Raw genomic sequence first — 22,625 nt, 5'->3', positions numbered from 1 at the left:
CCCTGCTTTTTCAGGGAGGGGTTCAAATGAGGGCATGAGCACCATCCACCCTTGCTCCTCCCCCAGCCTCCTGCATGCCACTGAGGAGTTGATCTGCAGCAAGGGAGGTACTACTGTTAAATTTCTATTTACACAAACCAACACACTTGCCCCTCTCCTTCCCTGAGGCCCTGCCTCTTCTCCAGAAACCTTAGCTCCTGCTCCCTTCCCTGGATTGCTTGCTCTTCCATGCTGGGCTGGGATTGGCCTGTTCCCCACTCTACTAGAATGGTGCTGCTAGGGCTTCCCCTCGGGCGGGCTGGTTTCTCACACTTTACCTTAGAGCTTGTATCTCAGTCCACAATAGCTCCCCACATGGAGCTCAGGGCTGCTGCCTCAGCCAGCCAGCCACCCATGGTCTTCTCTGCTAGAAGGCTCCAGCAACAGACTGCCCTCCAATCAGGGGCCTGGAAGGCCCTATAAAAGGAACTGCAGGATCGGCCACCTTCTCCTACAGATATGCTAGACTGTTTGGAGGACTTCTCTATGGTGTGTTGGGATAGGTTGTGGCAAGGCCACAAGCTCCAGCAGAAGGTTTGGGGGCCTGATTCACTGTATCAGAGACTAAGTAATGAGGGGACTCAGGATTAGTGATGTGCAGACTCAGGGAAGAGTTTGGTGAAGGAGGAGACTCCAGCTTAGAGTAGGGGATACTTGCTAGGGGGCAAGTGTGTAACATTCCTGCTCTAAGTTTGGAGCATCAATGTTCACAGGTGATTAGTTGATCTAAAACTATTTAGAAACTCAGGCTCTAGATTTGGATGCAAGAGGGATGCCTGGACACTTTGTATGGTAAGCCCTTAACAGCAGTGGTCATTAGAGAAATGATCACTATAGCAGGACTGGGTGCAGCATACTTGTCACCTACTGTAGAACTGGAATACTCTTGCTAGAAAGGACACTGTACTCAAATGCAGTAACATTTTATTTTGAAGGCAGGGTGGTATTAGTACAACATAGTATGACCAACTGTTTACATTCTAGCAGTCACCGCTGCAGCACCTGTTCAGGTGAATGAACCACCTACAACCTACCAAGGTGTCACAACAATCCTTTCCTCAGATTTAAACATGTCAGACAAGCAAGCAATGTGATACTCTTTATATCCACAAGTTCAGAGTACTAAGCACAGATCTGAATACTAGCCCTTTGTCCTGCAGAAACATGCTAGTGTCCACAAACTTGCAGTCAGACTCATGTTGACTCCACATGCACAAGGAAATCTGCCTTCATTCTTCCAAGTTGAAACTTCATGTTTCAGATCAGAGCCTCCTTAGCCTTGGATGCTGCTATGACTGCCTCCTTAGCCTCCATTTCTTGGTTTTGTGGTTCCAGGGAATCTGCAGAGCCCTTCCCTGATGGGGCAAAGGGCCCCACAATCCAAGACAGAGGTGTGTTCTGCATCACATATGCCATCAGCTCATCTACATATTCCTGGGCCTTGGTCACCATCTCCTGGCTCTGGGTGAGGAGGCTGCTGGAGAGATCCTGGAAGGAGCTGGCAGTGGAGAAGGAAGCATGGAGCTCCCCCATGTTTTGATACACCTGTCGCACCTTGTCCTGAAGGTTGGCGGGGAGACCTTGAATGCTGGATACTAACACCCGGCAGGCATCTTGCAGCTGCTGGAGAATGCTGCGGGACATGGCCAGAGTCTCAGACTCCATCTGGTGGGGAGACAGAAGCTTTGTTAATGTTCTCCATGGTAAGATTTCAGACTTGCTGCTACCTGCATCAGCAATTTTGCTATGCCAGAAGTTGTGTTACAAGAAATGTACTAATAGCAGCCACCAAGGGTGTCTTTGAGAGAAAGATCATACAGTGAGTTTCAGAAGGCAGGCAAGAAGCAGTTAGGCTCCTTTGTCACAAGCTGCTACAGAGGCAATAAGCCATGTAGCTGGGACAGAACAGAGCTCCCAGAGAAGTGAGCAGGGGCTTCGTGTGGTTGCAGGTGCATGATCTACAGTGTTAGTTTGCAGACACTTTGGAGATTAAATCTAGTAATAGTATGCATCACCCCAAGAGGAAGCAGAGTGACTTCTTGGGCACAGAGTCAGCATGTGACAAACATATCAAGCAAGGAAGATATACTTCCATTATGCTCAAGGGAAATGGAACTGTGCATCTTTACAAAAGATTCCCAAGATAAATTTGAGTAAACACTACAACAACCCTGCAAAGACCAGGATATTGGCAGCCTCTCCTGAGGAGATGGAGAAGTATGTACCTACCTCTGGGTTAGCCAAGTCTGTGATCTCACTGCCTTTTCGCTGTTTTCTGTTCCAGTTCAGCCACACATGCTGGAATTTCTCCTGGACATCTGGAAGTGTCACACCTTGCTTGATGTAATCAATCTGGATGGGTATTCAAAAGAGTGTATTTGCCATTTGTACATCAGTTATTCTAGTTCTACAGCTTAGGGCATGCATTCAGCCCCCAGATGGCTATGCTCAATGCATCAGAAGGACATCTAGCTACAGAGATGTCAGTCAAGGCTGTGTGCTAAGTCTCATTATAACCTGGTCCGTACAGGAGGTAGAAGAGTTCCCTGCTCTGAGGGGGAGCATATGCAAAGGGAAAGTGAGTCCTAGCCAACAACTACTCTATTTACCAGAAGGCTTCAGCTTCAATAAGTCTAGTCTTACCAGTCCCATGGTTTGTTGAAGCTGGGAAAGTGCCTCACTGATGCTGTGGCTGGTGCGTCTCATCTTGTCTAGGGAATAGCGGTAGGCGCGCTGGCGGAGTTTGGTGGACAGGGAACCTAAACGCACAAAGTAGCTGCGATGCTCTTGTGGTTGTGCCGCAGACACTTCAGCCCCTTCCACAGATTCCGCAAGTTTGGCTGGAGGGAAGAAAGGAAAGGTTGTTTCATATCCATAGGTCCTTCCTGCACCACCTTGTTACTCAAGTCATTTTAACTGGGCACATGCCCATCAACTCAAAGCTGAGGCATGAGGTTTAAGATAGGAAAATGTAGAGTCAGCCTGCATTGGTTGACAGATACAAGACTGAGCAGTCTAGAGAGAAGTTTGGACCAGAAGGAGGATTACTCTGGCCTTTCAAAGACAATTGCCCCATCATTCCTGTGTTCTGACCTAGTTCCTCCTCAGTCATGGGAAGATAGTGATCCAGGAGCTCTTCAGACTTCTCCAGCATGGCTTCCATCCCACTTATAGCCAGTTGGCCCATTCGCGATTCCACAATGGTGCTCATGCCCTCTGCTACTACTGATCTGGTGGTCTTCATACCATCCTGCATGGCCTCCTTGGTCATGTCCACCACTCTGATCATGCTCTCCTTGACATCTGTCAGTCTGGATGATACCAGCTCCTGTGTGTCAGACATGGCCTAGAGAGAAGGTCCCAGCAAGACATTACTGACTAGGAATTTGAGGCAATAAAACCACATTGATCCCAGGGATTGATGTTACAGTAGAGGATTATCATTGGCTCAACTCCACAGCTCAGCTCTTCAGTGGAAGTGCCACGGCCTTGCTAGGGTAATTCTATTTCCCTATGCTGAGTATGGGACACATGATTCATTTGGGTTCTATGCCAATCAGAACTATGCAGTGTAGAAATTTGTACTGGACACTTACACTGTAGCTAGTCATTGTTAAGACACTTTAGCCTCAAGAATTTAAGGTTCACATGAACAGTAAAAGCATGGCCTCTCCCCCTGGGGCAAAGATGGGTGGTGACCAACTGACCTGCCCTTTCTTGCCCAGGCCTCTCCATCCTCCATGCCTGGCTGTCCCTTCTCCAGATGAACCCATCTTAGCACCCCCTGCCCTGCCTTCACGGCAGTACAGGTATGGTCTCCTCTCCCTGCACCTCTATGGTCACATGCTGCCCTCTCAAGATTCATCAAGGTTCACACCACAAAACAACAAACTTCTGGCACTATGAGGGAAGGAAGGGATAGGTTCTTCTTGCAGCTGCAGGCAGAGAGGTGGTAGGGAGAAGGGATGACCTGGCCTATGCCCTCACAGAGCTCCTCCCTGCCCTTTGTGGCAGGAAACCTCTTGTCCCTCCCAGCCTGAAGGGAGGGGAAAAGAGCAGCTAACACCTCCAGGCTGCTGGCCACCAACATCACCCACCTGCCTCTGGTCCCCCAGCTATACCTTAGCCAGGAAGCATTTAGAGATAAGGGTGTATTGTGCAGGGAACCTAACTGCAGGGCTTCAGCAAGCCTGCCTATAGTTGACAACTGTTAGATGGCTGAGGAGGATGTCCAGAGAGGGGAAGCAGGTGAAGATGCAGTTTTCAGGCCCAGAGGGCTGCATTGGCGACTATAGGACTGGGGAATGAACTGTAAATTGCTTCCTCCCTGCCACTACAGCTTAGCAGCCAGAGTGGCTTTCCCAAACCACCACCAAGAGGCTTTGGAGCCCATGGGGCTTGACTCCTCCTGGACAGTGCTCTGGGCTGGAGGGTCTTGGAGTTGCCCAGGGTGCTGGCCCAAACAGTGGAGGGGAGGGGAAGAAACCTGCCTGCCAAGCTGTTGATGTGCTGAGTGCTCTGACCAAGGGCTGGTTCTCTGCTCAGAGGTAGGAGTCACAGGCACCCCATGGATGGGGTATTGAGGAGCAGTGGGGCTGAAGGGAAAGCCAAGGAGAGGACAGCAAGAAAGGCCAGTAAGTGATCCATCACCTCTGCTGCAGCTTACAGTGCACAGCCTGTGCTCACTGGAAATTGAATGGAGGCTGGGTCCTGCTGGCTTGAAATGAGGCCATGCTGATGAGGTCAGGTTGCTTCCCTGGCAGGGTGAGCCTGTGGCAGACCAGCAACCAGGCTCACATACCAGCCACCACTGAATTCCCACTACCACCCACTCACAGCCAGGAGGTGGGTGACTAGTGAGCAGGGATTTTACAGCAGTGGAACCTGATAGTACTAGGGTTTGGGGGTGTGGACATAACATAAGGACCATTTGCTGTTCTAATTGTTAAAATACCTTCAGGGGGTGGCTTAAATACAGAACTGTTGCTGTCAAGAGAAACATTGTGTCCACCCTCTGTCAAGCAGTAACCCAGAGGGCTGCTTACACACCAGCTCCCACCTTATGGCCACTTTTCACCTAGACTATTTCTCTGCTGGAGAAAAGCAATACTGGGCTGCATCCTAAAACCCTGGCCACATCACTGTGGGGTGTTACCGTCTCAGCTGTCTGTTGAAGCGTTGGTAGATCCTCCTCCACTTTGTCTGGTACTTTGGAAGCCAGCTCTGTTCCTGTGGTCTCTGTAGAGAAGCCCAAGTTAGTTGCCTTAATTTTGCTAGTGCAGAATGTACAGCCTCTGGTTCAGATATACAATGAGACCCTCTTCAGCTCTCCAATGTGTTCAGACAGCAATGGTTTGGTTGCAGGTGCTGCATACTGATATTTGCATGAGTATTTGTTCAAGGGGATTTACTTATACATAGCTTGAAGAGGGAGGGAATTGCTGTCAGCTTCACAGATGGATTTTATAGAAAAGTGAGATTTTTATCATGCCACTCTAGTGGTTCAATTACCTAATCAAGATATTTCCCCCTCCCCTCTTTAGAAGGCACCAAAAGCTTGAGCGCTAAGCAGAGGGCTTTTACAGTGCCTCGACTGCAGTAAATTCAATGAACTGTTCTCATGCAGGCAGCAGGTCAACAAAGAGGCTCATTAATTATTTTTTAACACTCAGTTTGCAGTGCTGTTATAGCAGCTATATTGGTCCAGAGACAGAGGTACAAGATAGGGGAAGTATTGAACCCATTTGATGAAAGACTAGTTTGCGATCCCTTTCAAAGAGTGTTGCTCTTTAAATGAAAGTAGCCAAGAACAGAGCTTTCACTGCAGCCAGGAGGTATAGTGAGCACAGGTTCAGCAGCTGTAATTATTGTAAACAAGCCCCTTCATTATCCTGTGGCAGGGTGTTTGTAGAAGTGATACAGCAGCCCAGAATATAAACCAGTGGTTTTCAAACTATGGGTTAATACTGGGGCATGGCAGGTCAGGCATAGGGTCTCATTGTTGGGGGGAAGGCGGGGAGATCAGGGGACCAGTGGGGATGCTAAGGCAGGCTGCCTGTCCGTCCTGGCACCACACACTGTACTACAGCCCAGAAGCGGCTGGCAACAGGCCCAGCTCCTAGGCAGTGGGGGTGGGAGGATGGAAGGGCAGGAAGAACATGCACTGCCCCTGCCATGAGCACTAGCTCCACACTCCCACTGTCTGGGAACCTACTGCTGGCTACCTCTGGGGCATAGCATAATCTGTGGTACCAGGATCACCAGGTAGCCCGTCTCAGCATCCCCACTGAACCATTGACCAGGAGCTGCTCAAGGTAAGCCCCTCCTGACATCCCCAAAGCTGGAGCCCCCTTCTACACCCCAAGGTTCTCATCCTCAGCCCCACCCCAGATCAACTGGGTCATTAGGAAAAAATGATGCCTGTGATCCAGTGTAAGTTCCCCCTCCCAAGACCACTGATAAGGAGCCCCCACTGTGACCAGACTCTAGCATTGCAGACCTACTGATTTAAAGACCCTACTGGCAGCATATGGGGTCACATGTGTAGAAAGCGCTGCTCAGACACATGACTCACCTTGAGGTTCAAGTGCAGGTGGAACTGGCTGTTCACTGCTGGCTGCAACACTGGTTAGGGAGGTCACTCCCTTTTCTGCCATGTCACAGAGAGATTTCACATAGGGATGGCTCTCCTTGGTGGAGGTGTAGGCTGTGGCAGCCAGGTCACAGGCAGTGCTGACAAGTGGGAGACTGGCCACCCTCTTCAGGACGCTCTAGTGAGGCAGAGGCAAGAACAAGGAGGTTGAGAAAGCAATACCCTATCCTGGAGCTAACCCATTACTTGTCAAATGGTTATACCCTTGAATGTGCTAGCGCCAATCAAAGTATTGTGTGATGGAGTGAAAGACTGAAGAGCTAGGAAGCCTAATATCTGCTTCTGACATTAATGATAAAGCCAGATCAGAAGTTTAACAGAAGCAAACTAGTGTTAAAATTTTATAGAACCAAGAAGTGGAGCCAGCTTGCACAAGATAGCCAGCTCTCTTTTGTAGTCACAAATTGAGCCAGTGATGCTCATGAGGAAGTGCCTACCTGTTGCTCCTCCTCCTGATGCTCTGGGGATGCCACATTTGTGTCTTTTCCATTTGTCGTCATGGTATGGTCAGATATGTCTGAGGAAAGGCAAGAAGAAGCCTGGAGTTACAAGTCATAACTTTTAGAGGGGAAGTTACAGCTACCCCAGAGGGGAAACAAAAACAAAGGCCAACCCCAGAGCAGTATCCTATTCTAAAGGATAAAAAGCAATGGTAGTCCTCACAGATTGACAAGGAGCTCACATTTAGAGCAATATATACCCTAATCACTAGAGAGCAATGCTTTAAAAAAAAAAAAGAAAGCAGAAACTTCAGGTAAGGAAATAGAGAATCTTCCAGATTCCTCTCATGCCACAGAGTCATTGAAAGAATTCTACTTTTGTAAGTCCATTAGAGTCAGTAAACATGCAGTTACTGCTGAAGGTCATTTAGCAGCCCTACAGTACAAAAAAATAACTTAATAACATGATCCTGTCTCTCAGACAAGGAGCTTAAGGTTAATCATCATGAAGCTCCCCAGTACATACACTACACACATCTGTTCAACAATATGAATACAGCACAGCCAAACATTTCTTAACAACATAACCCAAAAGCCCTAATCAAAGAAGCATGCTAACATTCAAAGAAAGGATGATTAAAAGACCTTATTACCAACAATTGCTACTACAACCAAATCAACCCCCTGACCAGTCTCAGTACTCCAAAAACTGCCTTATGTGGGCTAGCACCTGGTCAGGTTTTATATACTCCTGATTATGTCATTGTGAGGGGAGGGGTAAAACACTCAGGACTGACAGTTCAGGGAGCCAGTGAAAAGATGGCTTCTGCTTCCCTGACCAGTAAGAGAATGCAAATCCCTTGGGGACTGCAAAGTTTAGGAGTAAGTTTTTCACCACAGGTGATTCTAATTAATCCCACTTCATCTTTTGCTGTCACCCAGCTGAACACACTTTGATTCCACGGCCTGCCTTGAAACAGTTACTAGTCAGGATGGATACAATCTTCAAAAGCACCTCGGTGACTTAAAAAGACATGAACTTTCATTGCCATGTCCAATGGGAAAAGAGAAGCAAAGGTGGGGAGGCATATTGAAACAGAATTTTTAATTTTGTTTTGAAAAACCTAATTTTAAAAAAATGAACCAAATATAAATAATCTGTGGGGGTAAGGTTGCAGAGAACAATCTGCCTGCTTCATCACTGGCCATAGTTTCAGAGTAAAAACCAGCACACTGTAGCACAGAGTGGCACTCTAAAGATCAGTAGTTTTTTCCTGTGCTTAGGGCACTAGGCTAGGATTTGAGCTTGGTTCTATTCTATCCTCTAACAGACACCTCCTGTGTGACCTTGGGCAAGTCATTTAGCCTTGCAGTGCTTGATTTACCCTCTGTACAAGGGGAATGATAGGGCCTCTGGGCTTTGTAGACGTTTTGTGAGGTGCTCAGATACCTTGCCAATCAGGACCATATAAACTCCTTAGATAGACATTGAAGAATTTAGTTTGGAGATACCTTTCCCTTCTCCTCTTTCAAACATCATTGAGAATAACAGCATACCACTTTTCATTAAAAGGGATGGCTGGGAGAAAAGAGTATTTATCCCTCTGTCACCCCTTCATTGTTCTCCCCCCAGGGCTTGAACTGGGACAAAAACTGGTGGCTCTGTCCCTTCCCACGACCCAAGCCCTGCCTGTGTGAGGTGATACTCAGAGCAGACTGTGCAGGTGCTCAGAACAGGGCTGTGCTTGTTCTCCTGGGGTCTTTGGCCTTGGGCCCTTCTCAGGAAGGTTCAGACACACCCTGGGCATGACCAGAATGGGATGGAGGCACAAGACCCACATGCCTGGAGCCCAGTCATGTGATTAGGTCAATCTCAGCTGCCATTTAAAAATAAACGCTTCTACTGTTGCGTTGTGAGCAAGACACGAGGGCTACGTCTACACTGGCCCCTCTTCCGGAAGGGGCATGTAAATTTCACGAGTCGTCGTAGGGAAATCCGCGGGGGATATTTAAATATCCCCCACGGCATTTAAATAAAAATGTCCGCCGCTTTTTTCCGGCTTTTAAAAAAGCCGGAAAAGAGCGTCTAGACTGGCCCCGATCCTCCGGAAAAAGTGCCCTTTTCCGGAGGCTCTTATTCTTACTTCAAAGTAGGATTTTATACCTCTCCAAGCACCTGTGTTAGGCTCTGTGCAGAGGAAGGCACCTGCCTATGTTTCCATTTTTGCTCTTTCCAGGTTTTCCCATAATGTACAGTCAAATTATGTTGACGGGCCTTAGTTCTATTAGCACCTGAAGACCAGCCACTTTTAATATTGCAAGAAGCATAGAAACGTAAGTCTAGCCTGGACCTCCAATGCAGCTTGACTGTTTTTGATATCTCCCATAATCAGTCCTACCTCCCAGGTGTGTTTTGTCATATAAATTGCAAGGGACACAGTTTTCTAGATAACTGAGTTTGGAAATATTTTACTGTTCATTCTAATCATATGAAGCTGCATTTCTCAAATTCTCTTTCTGGCTGAATTTTGTATTGCTTAAGGAAAGGGCATCTCCTCTCCATTCACTTTAATACTTTTACTTTTACTTTTAATACAGTTAAATATCAAGGAAATGGTGAATATTTATTAAAAGAAAATGACTGTATGTAGATACAATGGTCCCTTGGATTGCCTCTCACTGTATAGTACTGCCTTGTGACACAAACCACTTCATGGCATTTCTTACAATACTTTTGAGGTGTGAGGTTCTGGTGCAGGTAGCTGAGACATCAAAAGAGTCATAGATGAACCAGAAGCAGCTGAGATTCTTTAGTTTAATTTTGATACCCTAACCAGTGCTGAATTCATGTTATGTCCCACCTTGTGGTCATTTGCTTTCATCTTCCCTAATGTACCTGTACCCCAAATGGGCAATTAGACTGAGATTCTGAGATACTACCCCTTTGCTGTCACCTTTCCCACTTGACCCTGTCTTGCAACACTAAAATATTTGTGTGTGGACTACAACTAAGCAAATCGTATTTTTTCAGGAGCTGATGTTAAAAATAAGTTTAAAAAAATCAGTTTAAATCAAAACTGATTTTTTTCCTTCAGTTTCTCATCAAAGTGGAAAAAAATATTTCAAATCAATGAAAACATTTAATTTGCCCCTAAGAGATTTTTTTGTTCAGTTTTTCATTTCATGTAGTCTTTAGGTGCTTTTTTACTCTTCCCTCGGTTTTTTTTTTTTTAAATCTAGCTAAATTTTGAAAAGACACAACATTTCAAAATTAAAAACATTAAGGCTATGTCTACACTGGAGGGTTGTTGCGGAAGAACGGCCGTTCTTTCACAAAGCGTCCACACTGTCCGCCCGCTGTTGCGCAAGATGATTTACCGTATGGCATCAGAAGAGAGGACTTCTTGTTCCAGAGCTACACTCTTTTCTAACAGGTGTAAGCCCTCTTGCGCAAGAGGGCAGTGTGGACGCGTGGCAGGGGATTCTTGCACAAGAAAGTCCTATGCCTAAAACGGTCATCAGAGCTTTCTTGCGCAAGAGAGCATCCACACTGCGATGGATGCTCTTGTGCAAACGCACATGACAGTGTGGACATGTTCTTGCACAAGAACCATTGTGCAAGATATTCTTGCACAAGCACTCACCAGTGTAGACATAGCCATTGACTGTGTCTACACCGGCATGAATTTCCGGAAATGCTTAAAACAGAATAGTTTTCATTATAAGTATTTCTGGAAAAGAGCGTCTACATTGGCTACAGATGCTTTTCCGGAAAAGCCCTTTTTCCGGAAAAGCATCTGTGTCCAATATAGATGCGCTTTTCCGGAAAAGAGCCCCGATCGTCATTTTCGCGATCGGGGCTTTTTTCCGGAAAAGACTACTGGGCTGTCTACACTGGCCCTTTTCCGGAACAGTGTTCCGGAATAAGGACTTATGCCCGAGCGGGAGCAGCATAGCTTTTCCGGAAGAGCGTCGTTGCTTTTCTGGAAATTCAAGGGCCAGTGTAGACAGCTCGCAGCTTATTCCGGAAAAGCGGCTGATTTTCCGGAATAAGTGGCCCAGTGTAGACACAGCCTAAGTGTTTCATTTCCAAGTGGTCAAAAAGAAACTAGTAGAAATGAAAACTCAGAATGTTTCATTTTGAACTGAACAGAACAAACTGCTTTGACTCTTTCAATTTCTTGCCCCCATTTATTACTGACATTTGAAAAAAGTTTCTATATCCTGAAAATGGATTTTTAGGCAAATTTATGATAATGAAAAAAATAACCCAGCCCTACTTCATAGTCTTCATCCTGTGTTAACTTTGCTAAAGAATCCAAGTTTTTTAGCTCAAAGGCTTTAGCAAACTCACAGACTTCTTCAGGTGGAATGTCTTTTGAAGATCTACCTTACAGAATGTTCTCTGCTGATCTGAAGAAGTAATGGGTTACAGGACCATTCTGATATGCCATTATTTTGCACCCTTTGTGCATTAGTTTAAATAACTATATAATGCCAACAGCTGGAAATGAACCTGGGACTTCTGGAGCTTAGTGCATGAGCCTCTACCACATGAACTAAAAGCTCACTTCCTCTCAGCTAAGGTTCTAGAGCAGATTCACTAGTCTCTCTGTAGGAGGTCTCAATGCCATTAGATGGGACAGTAAACCACACCCAGCAGGTGTGTGGGTTACAACTACAGAAGGTGCAAGACAGTGGTAAATCACACCTGTATTATGCAAGAGTCACAGGACATACAGTAAAGACATATGTATTCTTCTTTCTGGTCTGCCCACTCTAAGCCCGTCTACATTAGGAAGGGGAATACCAGTCCTACCCTGCAATACTGATCTCACCAGACTATTCCTCCTTACTGTCCTGCATTGCTCTGTACGGCAAATCACAATGTTGTCCTTCATGACCTGTCTGCTTATAAGAAAGGGAAACTGAAACTAACAATTTACTGGATTTGCAATGGCAGGTTCTGTTTGCTATCTATTAACTTCCCTGTTTTAAATTGGTTCTGTTTATCATGCATGTAACCCAACAAAAATCAAACTCAAGACCAGATTGTGTGTGGTTCCCTTTCCCCTCCCACAGCCAATATTTAAATGATTCCATGAATTTCAGGAGTTCACAAGATCAAAGCTTTTGTTTGACAAAGATGACAATGCTTGACAGCTCTGCAAATGAATTAGCACCACAGAGAAGTTCTGTCCTGTAGCAGCTTCCAAACATCTAGGCTATGTCTACACTGGCATGATCTTGTGCAAAAACTCTTCCAGAAGAGAACGTCTACACTGGCATGTGCATGTGCTTTTGCGCAAGAGCGTCCATGCCAGTGTAGATGCTCTCTTGCGCAAGAAAGCTCTGATGGCCATTTTAACCATAGGGCTTTCTTGTGCAAGAAATTCATGTTGCCTGTCTATACTGGCCTCTTGCGCAAGAACAGTTGCACAAAAGGGCTTATTCCTGAGTGAGAGCATCATAGTTCTTGCGCAAGAAGCCCTGATTTCATACAGTAGAACGTCAGTTTACTTGCGCAAGAACACACGGCCAGTGTAGACAGGCAGCAAGTTTTTGCGCAAGAGCAGCTACTTTGGCTCAAGATCGCGCCAGTGTAGACACAGCCCTACAGTCCAGTTTCTCTTGCACCTTCTTAGACTCCACCAATACAACAAAATGTGGCTGCTTATGTTCTGTATCACAAAGCACCAATGGGTGACAAACCAACAGAGAGGTGTACTGTACACTATATACTCCAGCAGCTCATTCCTATATTCTTCCTTTTTGTTCATCCTTTCCCATCTTGGGGAGAAGGTTCATCTAGATGGGTCTTAGAAGGAAACAAGAGCAGAGAATGAAGCATTGCTGCAGTATGATAAACTTATTGCATCTTGACCTGAAATTTGACAGGAAAGCAGTCTATAATAATCTAGTAAAATGAGCTTCTGGAGACGGGTAAATGTCTGAATCGGGTAATGTTGCAATATTTCACCAAATGCAAGAAGGAAATAAATATTGTGAAGGTGCAATTTTTTTATTATGTTTCTTGAAATGGGAGACAGTCACAACTACACTATTGTTTGATCCTAAAACTGCTCCCAAGTACCAAACCATTGTTCCCATGCTCTGTGATGTTTCCAATGCCAGTCAGCCGTGTTTGTTTTTGGTTCTATCTGACTTTCAAGGAGCCTCTCTAGAAATTATACACCAGTGATAGTCAGTGGTCCAGGAGCCAAGTTAGCAATCAACACAACCCCAAAGAGTCATAGTAGTATAAATTCATTGTTTCCATTTGCTATAGTTCTGTGTTTAGTTTAATAATATTATTCACCCAGAAAATTAGTTATCAGTTTGAACTCAGTTAATTGGTTAATCTATTATATACTAGCCAATTAGCTGGTCTTAAGATGGGATTTTCAGGTCTCTCCTCCACATTCGTCTTCTCTCCTGAGCCTCCGGTCTCTCACTCGGTCTCTCTCTCTCCTCCTACTCCTCCTGCTTCCCCCTCTCTCCCTCAGTTCTCCTCCACCTTCTGCCTCTCTCTTCATCTATTTCTTTCTCTTCTCCTCCTGCCTCTCTCACTCCACTCCATTTCTCTCTTTTTCTTCTCCCCCTCCTGCCTCTCACTCGCTCTCCTCTGTCTCTGTCAAGAATGCACACGCGCACGTGAGTCCGGCTCCCTGCCGGCAGATTCCCTCTCCCTACCTGCCAGTTCCTCCTCCTGATTTCCCACAGCCAGCCTCGTTGCCCCTGACTCCTACCCCCAACCAGCTTTGCTTCCTGCCGGCCAGCCCCACAGCCTCCGACCCCCACCCGGACCAGCTTTGCTTCCCAGCAGCCACCCCTCCCCCGTTCTCCCCTGGCCAGCTACACTGCCTCTGACCTCCCCCCCAGCTCTGCTTCCTGCTCCCCCCCTTCCCCCCCTCCCAGCCAGTCCCACTCCCTCTACCCCCCAATCAAGGGTGTCTGGTTTTTACCCTACCCATGTGATGTACACAGCCAGAGAGCAGGGCCATGTACATCACCGCCCCACCCCCTTCTCCTCCCTCCATGGTGGCTTGGCTGAGTGCTGCATGCTTATCCGGGCTGCCGTGGGGGAGGAGGGATGGGGCAGTGATGTACACCGCCATTTGGGCTCCCCCACAGCACCCCGGCTGAGGGGCACAGCACTCTGCCGAGCACCACGGTGGGAGGGGAAGGGGGTGCAAGGTGGTGACATACACAGCCTCGCCCTCTGGCCATATACATCACCGCCCTGCCCTTGCCACCGCTGGCTCCCCTGCCACAGCCCAGCTGAGTGGCACAGCACTCAGCCAAGCACCACAGTAGGAGGGGAAGGGGGGCGTGGCAGGGTGGTGACATATACAGCCAGGACCATGTATGTCTGTGTTACAGACTCACAGACATTGGGCTACTATAGATATGATTTGAGTTTGTCCATTTGCCAGTTTTTTCAAGAACTCCTAAACAGTAAGAGCTAGGACAAACACATTTGGTATGCATCTTCCTCTCTTCATAACTTAAAGATAAGGGTTTGGTTCAGGGGGTAGAGAGAAGGAGACCTATATAGTAAGACAAAGATTTTTGGGGGGGGAAATCATGGAAACCATTAACTTACAAACAACCTCTCCAGGAGCAATGATGTAAGGCGCAGCCCAGGATACCAAAAAGGAAGGGATTTAACTAAAAATAATTTCCACAATATCTTGTTCTGGAAACCCAGATATTGTAACTCCTTTAATTATAGAATACAGAAGTGTGATAGATCAGAAACTGTCTCCTAAAATAAATGGTGAGCACCATATGTAGATCAAAATATTTTATATAAAATACTGTCTCATCTCTAAAGGAAGCTACCAATGATGAGGTGGGAGAAGAGAAAAAGGAAAAGAAAAGAGTACAGAACATAGGCCTTAGGCAATATAGTCCAGATCAGTCTGATTACTTAGAGCTAATATCTCTTGCCAATAAATGGCATTAGTGCTACTACAGAGAGTTAGCATTATTACAAGGTATTATTCTTGTAACTTAAGAGACTTCTTTAAATAAATCATAGTCTTTGCTAGCAAGGAGAAAATGACATATCCTTATTCTCAACAATTGCTAGGCAAGGTGTGGCATCTTCATCCAACAGACAGATTAGCACCTGTCAAAGAAATCTTATCTTTTTCAGGTCTCCACATTTGGTCTACTCCCCTGCAATCACCAGTAGAATGCTGTCCCCCCCCACACACACACACACTATTTTCCTGTTTGGAGTGTACTTTATCTGGAAATGGATAAAGGAACACAAGGATTATCTGTGATGTTCCCTTCCCCTGGGGTATCTGGTACTGGCCCCTGTCAGAAGGCAGGATACTGGGCCAGATGGACCACTGGTCCGACCCAATATGGCCGTTCTTATGTATTCAAAGCAGACACCACCTCTACAATAAGCAACCTCTTATTTACACAGCATGTTTTCAAGTAATTCTGTAATGAGTGACTTGTGGTTGGTAAGTATGGGTTCTTAAAGGTATGTGGCATACAGCTGCCATCTTGCTTTGAAAGTCAAAGCTCCCCCCCCCCCCCCCCCCCCAAGGGATTTTTCCATATGTGGAGTATTCCATTTAGGGAAGTCACTATGCATGAGCAGGTAGCATTTCCTGAAAACCTTTACATTCAGACAGCAATTCAAAGCTGGCTATGCATCAAAGCTGTATAGGTCTCCAACTGATTTTGAAGATGATCATGATTGTACCAGAATGCATTTCTTTAGTGGGACACCTATACCTAAAAGCTCCTCATGCCAATCCCTTCTAGGCTTCTCTTCTCTGTCCCACCCCCAAACCCTAGCACTAAGCAAACCTGTGCTAGAGTAGCATTAGATATTTTAGCCAGCTGCACTATTACTTCTCCCCCACCCAACTCGCTGCGTGGAAAGCCAAGTGTACTTCTATTACAGAGTGCAATAGTGTTAATTTCTTCTGCTCCACATTTAGCAAGAAGCCAATGTTTGTTAACAGGATAGTAGATCTAGGGCTATTCGATGGCAGTGGTAGTAATGAGAAACTAAGAGCAGGACTAGTTGCTGGCAAAGATAGCACTTTCTAGACATGACAAGAGAGCCCACTGTTCAAATGCAATGACACTTTATTTTGAAGATAGGCTGGTATTAAGTACAAATATTAAGTACAAAGATTTCTTGATACAGCCTAGCAGTCACAACATGCTAGGTTGTGATATTCAGGCTGCATATGGTTCTTTTGCCTAAGTTAATCAAATCGCTATTTGTCATAACAATCCTTCACTCAGATTTAAACATGTCAGCCAAAAGACACAAGGACAGCTGAACTACATTAGCCATATTGTTTCCTAGATATGGAGGACTGAATCCTCACCATATGTTAGGAGAGATCTAGGACACAGGTGTTACAAGTACTAGCCATGTGTGAGCTGCAGAAGTAGCTAGTGCACATGAAGGCAAAGGAGACTGATAGTGACTTGTCAGATACAATTCAAAGAATGAGGGAAGAGTTCCTTGTGTTTGCAGGTCATCCTTAATCAGACTTAGATGCTGCTGTGACTTCTGCCTCTGTAGCCACCATTTCTTGGTTTTGTGGTTCCAGGGAACCTGCAGAGCCTGTACCCAATGGGACGAAGGGTCCCACAATCCAAGACAGAGGCGTATTCTGCACCACATATGCCATCAGCTCATCTACATATTCCTGAGCCTTGGTCACCATCTCCTGGCTCTGGGTGAGGAGGCTGCTGGAGAGATCCTGGAAGGAATGGGCAGTAGAGAAGGAAGCATGGAGCTCCCCCATGTTTTGATACACCTCTTGCACCTTGTCCTGAAGGTTGGCAGGGAGCCCTTGAATGCTGGATACTAGCACCCGGCAGGCATCTTGCAGCTGCTGGAGAATGCTGCGGGACATGGCCAGAGTCTTAGACTCCATCTGGTGAGGAGACAGAAGAATCTTTGTGTTAATATTCCCCACACAAGGCATCAAACTTGCTGCTGCATCCTCCAGTCATTTTGGCATGCCAGTGATTAAAAAGTCTGATGCAACTACTGACTCCAAATTCCTTTAGATAAAAGGAGGCAGCTTGGGACAGTGCAGACTAACAATGGCCATAAGCCATGTGGCTGGGTCAGAGCTATGCTAGGTAAGTGTCTTCAACCAGGGAAACCCTTGTTCACATGATCTACAGTACATGTCTACAGGCTGTGCAGATGTTAAACAGAGTTCCTCACTTAGGCATGCATGTGAGAATGACTGAATTCCTTTGTGCACATAGTTTGCTTATATGATCAACTTGGTAATGTCCAAGCAAGCAGTCAAGACAGCTTTGTCATCAGCCTTAAAAACCCTAAGAACCACCCAAGTGGATCTCTGGATTAATAGCTGATCAGCCTTTCTAGAACCAGACTAGTAGCCAGCTTCTGACCATGTACATACCTCTGGTTGTGCCAAGTCTGAGATCTCACTGCTTTCTGGCTGACTTCTGTTCCAGCTCACCCACATGTGCTGGAGCTTCTCCTGGACATCTGGAAGTGTCACACCTTGCTTGATGTAGTCAATCTAGGAGTGTATTCAACCATCAGTAAATGCAAATCCATTATTCCAGATCTATTGCTTAGGGCACATCTCCAACCATCAAGACTGGTATGCTCAATGCAGCAAGAGATCTGGTCACATAGCACACATCTAAACTTCATACCCTGGTCCATAAGGATGGAGAAGGGTTCGCTGCTTTGAGGGGCAGCATATGGAGAGGGAAAGAGCCACCAGCTACTTTCTGTATTTGTCAGAGGGCTTCAGCTACAAGAGGTTCTTACCAGTCCCATGGTTTGTTGAAGCTGGGAAAGCGCCTCACTGATGCTGTGGCTGGTGCGTCTCATCTTGTCCAGGGAATAGCAATAGGCGCGCTGGCGGAGTTTGGTGGACAGGGAACCTAAACGCACAAAGTAGCTGCGATGCTCTTGTGGTTGTTCTGCAGACACTTCAGCCCCTTCCACGGATTCCGCAAGTTCTGCTAGAGGGAAGAAAGGGAAGGTTGCTCACTCAAATTAAGTTCCAGTATTGTCTGCACTTCCCAATCCTATCTCAAACATTTGTAAGGTCTTAAGAAGTTCAGATACTTCCCTAGCACTGGATGTAACTTCAGACTTTAAAGACCAAACCTATTTTTGCATGCTTGAATAAGGACTATGCCTTAGTCAGTTTTGTGCAGATGGATCCTCCCAGTACCACCTGGTCCCCACTTGTTACTCAAGTCATTTTAACTGGGCACATGCCAACCAATTCAAATAAGAGGCATGTGGGTTAAATGAGATTGCTATAGTATCAGTCTGCATCAAGTGACAGGACTGAGAAGACCTGAGAGAAATCAGGACCAGAGGAAAGATTGCTCTGGCCTTCCAAAAACAATTGCCCCATCATTCCTGAATTCTAACCTAGTTCATCCTCAGTCATGGGAAGATAGTGATCCAAGAGCGCTTCAGATTTCTCCAGCATGGCTTCCATCCCACTTATGGCCAGTTGGCCCATTCTTGATTCCACAACAGTGCTCATGCCCTCTGCTATCACTGATCTGGTGGTCTTCATACCATCCTGCATGGCCTCCTTGGTCATGTCCACCACTCTGGTCATGCTCTCCTTGACATCTGTCAGTCTGGATGATACCAGCTCCTGTGTGTCAGACATGGCCTAGAGAGGAGGATCCAGAAAGACGTAACTGTCCAGAAATTCAGGGCACTAAAACCACATGTTGAAGTCTGGGTAGGGGAGGATTACCAACTGTTCAGCCCCACAGGTCAAATGCTTCAGGTGAAGAACTGCATCTTGCTAGAGGGACATATTTCTCCCTCCTCCCCCCCATGCTGAATGTAGGAAGCTAGTGAAATTGCCATTAATCACTCGAGTTCAGAGCTATGCTGCATAGATGTTTAAACAAGTTGACTTGTATTACACTGAGTAGTTGGATTCTTTTTTAATCTTAAGTATAAGGTTCATATGGGGAAGGCAACACATGGAGGAGGGACAGTTGTGACTACCCAACCAGACCCTCCCTGCCCAGCCCTTTCCACGCTCCATGCCTGGCTTGGGCTCCAGAACAAACCCATCTCTCCTGCTGATGTGTGTTCCTCAGGTACATGGCAGAGATATGCTGGCTCATATATGGTGTTCCCTGTAAGCTGTATGTTTGCTGGCCACTAAAATCCAAATGCCATTCAGCTGATTAGCAGAGCACCCAAAGCTAGGTTGTGTTTCTAGTGGTGGTGCACTTAAGTTATTCTTCACATGGATGGAACAGACTAGAGCAAGTATTGGTCACATACTCAGATTAATCTGGGGAGAAATGCTAGAGTCTGACCAACAGCCTTTAGTGCTGGGAAGGGGACTGGAAAGTCAAGCTGTGGAGGAGGTGGAAAAAAATTGGTCTAACCAGTATCCTTGCAGAGCTCATTTCCCCACCTCAGCTCATCTCTTCCTGCCTGCACTGTCAAAGTCAGCTACACCTCCAGGCTGCTGCTGGACGCTTACATGATCTAGCTGGTTCTTATCCACCAGATATAATGCAAGAAGGAGGGGGTTAAGCCATGTAGAGTTATTGTGCAGAGAACCTTACTGCAGAGTCTGTGGAGGAGTCCAAGGTTGGGCCATAAACAAGCTGCAAAGGTCTTCCTCCCACCAGACTTTGCACCTTAGCTGGCAAGCCAATTTCTCCATGCTAGTGCATTGTGCAAGATTTTGGTGCCCACAGGGCTTGGCTTCTCTGGCCAGAGTTCCAAAGCAGGGAGACATGGAATTTCTCAGGATATTGGCCCAGACAAAGGCAGGGAGGCAAGGAAGGAGCCTGCCAAGTGCCCCAATCATGGACTGGTTCTCCACACAGTGCTAAGAGTGGGGTGCATCCAACAGGAGATGATGGGGAGCAATGGGTCAAGTCAGAGAGAGACCAGTGAGAAGGGTGTGAAATAAAGGAGACATGACCCAGTGCACCTTGCAATGCACAGCCAGTGCAGGCTGGAATTAGGATGGAAGGTGGGTCCCTGCTGTCTGAGATCAAGCACTAAGCAGGATCTGTATTGGACTAGCACTGCCCAACCTACTGCAGATTTTCCCTGCACACCCATTAGAGTCACCACTCAGTCACTGCCACAGAGCAGGCAGCTGTTAGAGATGCAGCTGGCAATAGGCCCCACCAATACTGGTAGGGGAGGGATAGGAAAGTCATCCTGTATTTTGTTTAAGAAAAGCATTAGGAGTCCTGCCAGAGGGCTTAAATGCAGGACAGTCCCATTTTTAAAATTCTCATGTGGTCACCCTACATCTTGCTGGGAAGCCATAGACCAGAGTTCTATAGACATTTGCTGCCACCTCATCTCCTCTTGGCATGGAGTGGTCCACTGTTGGACGAAGCAGCCCATTATTGCTTTGTGTCCCGGCCATGTCACTGTGTGCTGAGAGTTACCTTCTCAGCTGTCTGTTGAAGTGTTGGCAGATTCTCCTCCCCTTTGTCCGGTACTTCCGGAGCAGATTCAGTCCCTGTTGCCACTGCAGAGGAAGACACCATAATGTAGCTACTTTAATGCTTAAAGTTTTGCTTTTGCAATACTTAGATCTGAGCCAGGTTTCCTGTTATGAGACAGACTTAGTTAGGTTCAGGCAGCAGTCATTTGGGTAGCAGGTGCTACACACTGATACTTGTAATCAGACTAGGTTGCTGGGGACTGGTGAGGCAGAGAATCTTATTTTCCTCATTCTTTTCCCACGTAAGAAAAATTCCCTCCCTTTTTCAAGGTAGGCGCTCTTTGTAAATGCCTCCTCCCCCCATGAATAGTCTCTGTATCCAGTAGTTTCCTCACATTGTTACCCAAGCAAGATGGTTATGACTGACATGAGAAAATGTTTCCCCTCCCATCTGTGTGTACTGCACAATTCGTTATCAAAACATTCTAGGCATTACTTTTCAAGTGTCCTCTTCAAGAGTGAGATGTGTGTTCTAGATGTCAGGTACTAGAGAACTTCTTGTTGGGCAATTTTAGCCTCCGTTTACAGTATTGTTGTAATAGCAGTGTTTGTCCAGTGGTCTTAGATACACAAGGTAGGTAAGGTATTGCACCAACTTCTGTTGATGAGAGACTAGTTTGAGCATTTTCCATTGCTAAGTGAGTTCATTGCAGTTAGATCCCCTTCTCAAAGGGAGTTGCTCCTGATATGGAAATACCCAAGCAATGATCTTTACCGCCTGGATACAAGGAAGTTTTGTATAGATTCAGCAGTGGCAACTCATGTAAACAACCACCCCCTTCATTATCCGCTAGTCAGTGTTGTTTGTATCCATGGGCTACTGTATCACTGCTACAGTCACACATACTGCTGCCCACATTTCTAGCATTGCAGGCCTGCTGATCCCAAGACCCTACTGATGCCACCTCTCGACATACACATGTGGAAAGGGGTGTAGCCACAATTTACTTACCCTGAGGCTCAAGTGCAGGTGAAACTGGCTGTTCACTGCTGGCTGCAACACTGGTTAGGGAGGTCACTCCCTTCTCTGCCATGTCACAGAGAGACTTCACATAGGGATGGCTCTCCTTGGTGGAGGTGTAGGCCGTGGCAGCCAGGTCACAGGCAGTGCTGACTAGAGGGAGACTGGCCACCCTCTTCAGGACATTCTAGTGAAGCAAGGGAAAAAAAAAAAACAAGTCAGGGAAGCAGTTACCAGTCTTGGAACTGAACCATTGCTTGTCAAGTGGTTAAGGTTACCACATTAATGTGAGCTGGTAGATACAGATAGAGGACATGCTAGAGTATGTCCTTTTTCTTTTAAAAAGAGTTTAAATATGGCAACCCTGGTGACTATACCTGTGAATATGTTAGCCCCCAATCAAAGGAGATTGGTGAGAGGCTGACTGCTAAGAGGCTTAACAGCTACTTCCAACATGTGATTGATAAAACCCAATCTAAAGTGTCTCTATAATTTGTTTACTTCAAATCAAGCTATTCATGCATTTAGCCTGCTATTACATAACAGCCAGCTATCAGCTGCATTTGTATGTTAACTAGCAAAGTTTATGAAGTACCTACCTGTTGCTCTTCCTCCTCCCCATGTTTTGGGGATGCCACATCTGTCTTTTCCCCATTAGAAGTCATAGTTTTGTAAGATATGCCTGAAAGAAGGCAGAGAAAGGCCTGTATTAGCAGCAGTAACTATCCCTAGAATTATGGCACCCCAGAGTCTGCAATGGTCTTCTGCACAAAGTAGTTCCACCAACAGATTAAGGAGCTCAGAGTTAGAGAAATACTTGTTCTTTAGTGAGCCAAGTACATTTTCACTACTTACAAGAAAAATTTCCATTCTGGTACAGATCAGTCTGATACCACTGAGTTATTGAAAGATACCTACTTACATAAAGCCAAGAAAGGCAGCAAATATATGGTAGGTACTACTAAAGCTAGTAATTGGCTTTTGACCGCATGAAAAAAGTCATCTAACATTAAGGGCCCCAGACT

The 22,625-nt window shown here is 46.2% G+C and overlaps 2 protein-coding genes across 2 annotated transcripts; both read right to left on the bottom strand.

The window, feature by feature from the left end:
- Positions 1-946: 946 nt before the first annotated feature.
- LOC102462528 (perilipin-3-like) lies at positions 947-7,844 on the bottom strand. The gene is made up of 8 exons (XM_006130324.2): positions 7,785-7,844; positions 7,129-7,208; positions 6,614-6,809; positions 5,195-5,277; positions 3,133-3,385; positions 2,683-2,879; positions 2,269-2,391; positions 947-1,704 (listed from the first exon to the last, which is right to left on the bottom strand). Exons 2-8 carry the CDS (start codon positions 7,189-7,191, stop codon positions 1,297-1,299), a joined length of 1,323 nt encoding a protein of 440 aa, XP_006130386.2. The 5' UTR covers positions 7,192-7,208; positions 7,785-7,844; the 3' UTR covers positions 947-1,296.
- An 8,389-nt stretch (positions 7,845-16,233) lies between these two features.
- Positions 16,234-22,625, bottom strand: LOC102462288 (perilipin-3-like). The gene is made up of 8 exons (XM_075897459.1): positions 22,523-22,625; positions 22,200-22,282; positions 21,592-21,787; positions 20,581-20,663; positions 18,560-18,812; positions 17,942-18,138; positions 17,562-17,684; positions 16,234-17,057 (listed from the first exon to the last, which is right to left on the bottom strand). The coding sequence occupies exons 1-8, from the start codon at positions 22,608-22,610 to the stop codon at positions 16,659-16,661; spliced, it is 1,422 nt and encodes a 473-aa protein (XP_075753574.1). The 5' UTR covers positions 22,611-22,625; the 3' UTR covers positions 16,234-16,658.

Source organism: Pelodiscus sinensis, chromosome 1, assembly GCF_049634645.1.
Source record: "Pelodiscus sinensis isolate JC-2024 chromosome 1, ASM4963464v1, whole genome shotgun sequence".
In the NCBI taxonomy this organism is placed as follows: Eukaryota; Metazoa; Chordata; order Testudines; family Trionychidae; genus Pelodiscus; species Pelodiscus sinensis.
The sequence above is the reverse complement of the archived record's forward strand: the minus strand, read 5'-3'. Positions and strand labels throughout refer to the sequence as shown.